At 36.7% G+C, this 5,527-nt stretch overlaps 1 protein-coding gene across 1 annotated transcript; it reads right to left on the bottom strand.

Moving 5' to 3' along the window:
- Positions 1–1,122: 1,122 nt before the first annotated feature.
- Positions 1,123–1,649, bottom strand: LOC129940458 (uncharacterized). The gene is made up of 2 exons (XM_056048804.1): positions 1,408–1,649; positions 1,123–1,305 (listed from the first exon to the last, which is right to left on the bottom strand). Exons 1-2 carry the CDS (start codon positions 1,528–1,530, stop codon positions 1,192–1,194), a joined length of 237 nt encoding a protein of 78 aa, XP_055904779.1. The 5' UTR covers positions 1,531–1,649; the 3' UTR covers positions 1,123–1,191.
- Positions 1,650–5,527: the final 3,878 nt, after the last annotated feature.

Here is a 5,527-nt window from a genome sequence, read left to right on the forward strand (position 1 = left end):
CAAACAAGAATTATATCACTTGAAATCAAAACAATGTTTCTTAATTATATGAAACATTTCACCAATTACGGAAACAATGTTCTAATTATTTTTCTATGTCAATAAAATTGGTTAACATCATAATAGACCATACAAAATCGAAGTTAAGGGGTTTAAGTGATATGCAATATACCAGATTCAAACTGCTGACTAAAGAAGCAGCCTTTATGACCAGAGTTAGTTTTGGGAATCTAACAATTCATTGCAATACAGTTCGTGTTAATTAAACAAATAATTTGCCATTATCGTCGAAAAAATCACATATGTATCTCTACTGAGCTTTTAAATTGAACTCAAAAATTCGGAGAATCTTGGATGTGAGGCCATTTTGAAGGATAGTGCAAAAAATTCAAAATTTAAATTTAAGTTTAAACTATCATGATAAAGTATTATGATTTGTTATGACCTTTTTAAAAAAATAGGATCTCTTATTCAAAAAACAAAATGAATTAAATTGAAATGGATATTTTCACCATCGAGAGGGGTCGGAACGAGGAGAAATATGTTTTTGTTAGTAACTATACTTTTGATATGCAGCACAAGATTTATGTAGACCTTTTAAGAGATCAAAGATCAAGCTCATGACTATTTTCAAAATTTCGTCTATGATGAAACCGTTTTAATATACAAATTCTGATTAATTCGGATTTTTAATAAAGCAAGGGTTTTGAATCTGTTTTTCACTCAGCCATATAAACATACACACATATAACTTAATCGGCTGTAAAAAAGGATTCTCAGGATATAGAGTCAAAAATAAACATCAATTACAATCTGTCAATCTTTAAGAAACAACCATTTCAAAACTAAATAGATCTTTAACACTCATAATTGATATTTTTTTAATCGCACGCAAGATACATAAATCTCAATACACACCTACGCAAACGACGAGAGTCGACTCAACCGATCGAATTGATTTACACTAATTAATTAAGTTCAGAAGCTCATGCGAAACTTTAACTAGATAAAAGAACTCTTTACTAAAGAATTACTTGTGTACTGTGTTGCGTAACGAGGTTATTGGCCCAATCCAGTGGAACCATTGACAGACTCTACAAGAAATACACTAAGCATCATTGCTTTGATTTCATTAATAATTTATTAATTAATTAAATTTCTGCATTGCTATTGTATGGTTTTCGATTTTTTTCAGGCTGGACCCCCACGATTGATGTAATCCATTTCGATTTCACTTATTGGTTTCCTCCTGAATCTAGGTGGTAATTCCCAATCTTCGATAGCGGGCCCTCTCGATTGGCTAGCCTAAAATATTTTAACAAATTAACACATAAACTTACAAATATTGAACACACAATTATAAGTGGCAAATCGAGGCATGTTATTCAACAAATAAGGAGACATTACCGAGGGTTTTGTACTACTTGCCGAAGAACCTGCTCCTGGACCCTTTTGACCTAAGCCACCTTTGCGGAATTTAATCAAAGGAACACGTTTGGTTGTTGATCTGACTAGTGTTAGGAGAACCATATTAATTTTGTAAATTTATTGAGATTTTTTTTTTTAATCGTAAACTTTGTCACAAGAATAAAAATAATAATATGAATTTAAATTCTTGCCAATGTTGAAACAAGAAATGTCAAAAGCAATCAGCTGGGTGGTTTCCTTGAACTCGTACTAAAGAGAAAGTTGGACAAAAACTACTAGCAGTGATGCCAAGAGTCTAAGATTTTCGTTTCGTATAAGGAAATAAATTTTCGCTTATTGTCAAATTGGACATTGACGTTTAATTGTTTTGCTTTATATGTGCGTTATTCTGAAGAACTCACAATTAAGTTGGGTATGGCACGATCTTTCCGTTGAGAACTAGAGCCTAGTGACTTACAACTCTTAACCATTTCTGTGTGCAATTGATGTTGTCAGGGCTGGAGGGGACCTACAGTTTTAAGCCGAATCCGAACGGCTATTTTGAGAAAGCACTTTTTCATGACAAGAATTACTCTTGGAGAATTTGTGAAAAAAAAACCATTAGATGGCATAGGCAGGGATCAAACCCAAGACCTCTGGCATGACAGTCCAACGCACTAACGATTATGATAAATATTAAATATGTTTTTCAAAGTTCAAAAATAAACAAATTGTATGGTTTGAGACGAAAGGTTATATTTCTTTAATTGCCAAACACGAGTCATTATTTACCTTTCTTGCAAATGTTTGAGACTGTACTTCTTTTTTCAGTTTGTCGCAAACTTAACCACAACCTATTTAACCACAAGGTAAAGAGCTACCTGGACAATAGGAAAGTACTTAAATTTTATACTTGCAGGTGAAAACTAAGTAATTCGAAAAGCCAATATGTGACAATAATTGACTTCGGACAATTATTGTCATATTAGAAACAATTGATATTAGTTTTTTTCATAATTTATGAACTAGGAAAGCTAAGGTAAGTGTGTTGACTCTCTGATGTCACAAAACATATCAAAATTGTCTCTAAAAGTTCGTGTGCTAAAACTTCTGCTCACGAATGATACCTTTCGGTTAATGTTGCCCCAAAATAAGTTGACGAGTATGTGAATCAACGTGACATTTAGTTATATGGGACAACGAGTTAAGGTGGCGCTACAGTCCTGTGTGAACTAGGGCCTCACCCAACAAACTTCTCCATCTAGCTCGGTCCCTAGCTAGATGTCTCCAGTTTCGCGCTCCAAGTTGGGTGAGGTCACCTTCCACTTGTGCGCGCCACCTGATCCGCGGTCTTCCTATACTGCGCTGTCCTGTGGGTGCGGATTCGAAGACTTTCCGGGCCGGAGCATTGGTTTCCATGCGCTTTACGTGACCCAGCCATCTTAGCCGTTGGACTTTTACTCTTCTGGCTAAGTCTACGTCGCTGTACAGCCCGTACAGTTCGTCGTTCCATGTTCTCCTCCACTCCCCTTCGATGCATACGGGACCGTATATTATACGAAGAACTTTTTTCTCGAACCGACCCAAGGTGCTTTCATCCGCTTTTGTCATAGTCCATGCTTCTACACCGTATAGCAGGATGGACATGATAAGGGTCTTATATAGCAACACTTTGGTCCCTCGAGAGAGGACTTTACCACTCAATTGCTTTCTTAGTGCAAAGAAACAGCGGTTAGCAAAAGTTATTCTGCGTTTGATCTCAGCGCTGGTGTTTTTTTCTGCGTTTACAGCGGAGCCTATTTAGACGAAGTCCTTGACTACCTCAAAGTAAGTCATAGTAAGGTGACGTTTCGGCCAAGACGTCGGTGTTGTATGTCCTTTCTTGACGACAGCATGTACTTTATTTTACCCTCATTAACCGTTAAACCCATTTTTGCTGCCTCTGCCTCAATACTGACAAATGCTCCAAAATGTCAATTTCATCGACTAATGCTAGTAATTGGACAGACTTTTGAAAGATAGTGCCTCTAGTGTTGACGTGTGAGCTCTGCACTATTCTTTCAAGCACGATGTTAAAAAAATCACATGACAGCGCATCACCTTGTCTAAAACCTTTTTTGCCATGGAAAGGTTCTTTTAAGTAGTTCCTAACCTCTATGGAGCAGCGTAAATTCTGAATGGTCATCCACACAAACAAACGGGAGGAGTTTGGCAAGGATGCCAAAACTAGACATGGCTCTATACAGCTCTTCTTTGTAGATGCGGGCATATGCGGCCTTGAAATCGATGAAAAGATGGTGAGTGTCGATTTGATGTTCTTGGGGTTTTTCCAGGATCTGCCGTAATGTGAATATTTGATCAACTGTGGACTTTCCTGGTCTAAAACCACACTGATAAGGACCTATCAGGTTGTTGACGATGGGCTTTAGACGTTCACATATTACGGCAGAGAAGATTTTAAAGGCGATGTTAAGTAGACTTATTCCTCTATAGTTGGTGCAGTTTATAGGGTCTCCTTTTTTCAGGATCGGGCAAACAATACTGAGGTTCCATTAATTGGGCATGCTTTCTTCCGACCATATCTTGTAGATAAGTTGGTGCATGCTCCTAACCAACTTATCTCTAGCTGTTTAAAAGAGCTCGGCATTCAAGCCATCAGCTTAGATATGGCAATCTTTACTTCGTCTAAGTCGGGAGGACGAGATTGTTGGCTTTCGTCGTCTATGTTGAATGGATCATCCTTCCTGACAGCGGAATTCAGTTCGTCCTCGCCGTTATACAGTCTGCAGAAGTGGTCCATCCATATCCTCAACGTAACTAGGTGATCACCTCGAATCAATTCCTTGGTTTGTGTCACAAGGAATTATAGGTGACTGCGCGTACATTTAACTAAATTGTTGAATAATCAAGGTGAACATTTTTCCTGTGTATTGGATTACTTTCGGAGTTGCTTATGTTAGCGATGTTTGAGCAACTAACATCGAACTATTTGTTTGAAAAAAAGTTGTATGTGCGCCTAGCCTTAGATAAATCGACATTCTATCTGGACAAATTTGCACGGCATACCGACCGAACCACATCCACTTTGACAGATTGATTATTTTTATAATTTTCATTTCCAGCATTTACGACACTTGTGAGCAGAAAGACATGGCTACAAATAATAATCCCGCATAAAAAAGTTGGTAGTTGACCCAGAAAAGAAAGACACGTTAAGGATATGTTTCCTTAAATAATTGTATGAGATAGATTGAGATAGTTCTTAGATGACGTGATAAGACTGTGTAAACAGACAGAACTACTTGGTTCACTGTTTCCCCACACACGGCCTTGTGTTGTTGGTTTGAGCTCGTTCATTTCTGACTTGCTGAAAGTCCAAATGGGTCGAAAGAGCTAAACCGAACTATCTCAGTTTCCCTATGCATGGTTGATTTTGTAAAGGTTTCGGGCCATTTGGTTGTTTGCTTCTATCGTGTATGGCTAGCTAAATATTAATAAATATAATATATGCGTCGACTCATTGTAAAATTCTACCCTGTTTAATGTTTAAACATGGTCTTGCGATGACCAACAGACAGTCACCTTGTCTCAACAGCATTTACATATTACCCCTGTAATCAACGAGTTGATATAAAAATGTGTGTCAACGTGAAAGTTAAAGTTGACGATTACATTACGTGGCACTTTTTGTGACAGATATTGACGTAATTTTTCCATCAGAGAGTCAAAGCGTTGATTGTTAACGTTGACTGAATAATAGTAACTCAATACGTTTTATTCGGCAGAGTAAATAACTATATCTCACAATATTTATAAAATGAATTAAATTACCTAAACAAAACATAACTATACTCGCAGTGGGGCAAGTCTTTTCATAAAAAGGACACAAGTGAAGTATTTAAAAAATTTGAGTTAAAGTTAGATTCTTGTGAAAAAAAAAACTATTTTCTAGATACCAAAAATATCTCAAAAGTTCAATTTGTTTGCAAAAAGTCCTCTACATGTCATAAAAGTTTATGTTTATCAACATCGAATTGACATTTGGGATAATGTTCATATTGTACCCTATAACTTCATTACTATATCTGGCATCACTCTCACAACTTTCACAAACCCAAAT

This window comes from Eupeodes corollae, chromosome 1 (genome assembly GCF_945859685.1).
Source record: "Eupeodes corollae chromosome 1, idEupCoro1.1, whole genome shotgun sequence".
Classification (NCBI taxonomy): Eukaryota; Metazoa; Arthropoda; class Insecta; order Diptera; family Syrphidae; genus Eupeodes; species Eupeodes corollae.

Bases quoted from the DNA above. Each gene is read 5' to 3' on its own strand.
- LOC129940458 (XM_056048804.1), bottom strand. From the start codon at position 1,530: ATGGTTCTCCTAACACTAGTCAGATCAACAACCAAACGTGTTCCTTTG. The intron at 1,306-1,407 runs GTAATGTCTCCT...AAAATATTTTAG, and splicing joins CAAGTAGTACAAAACCCTCG to GCTAGCCAATCGAGAGGGCC.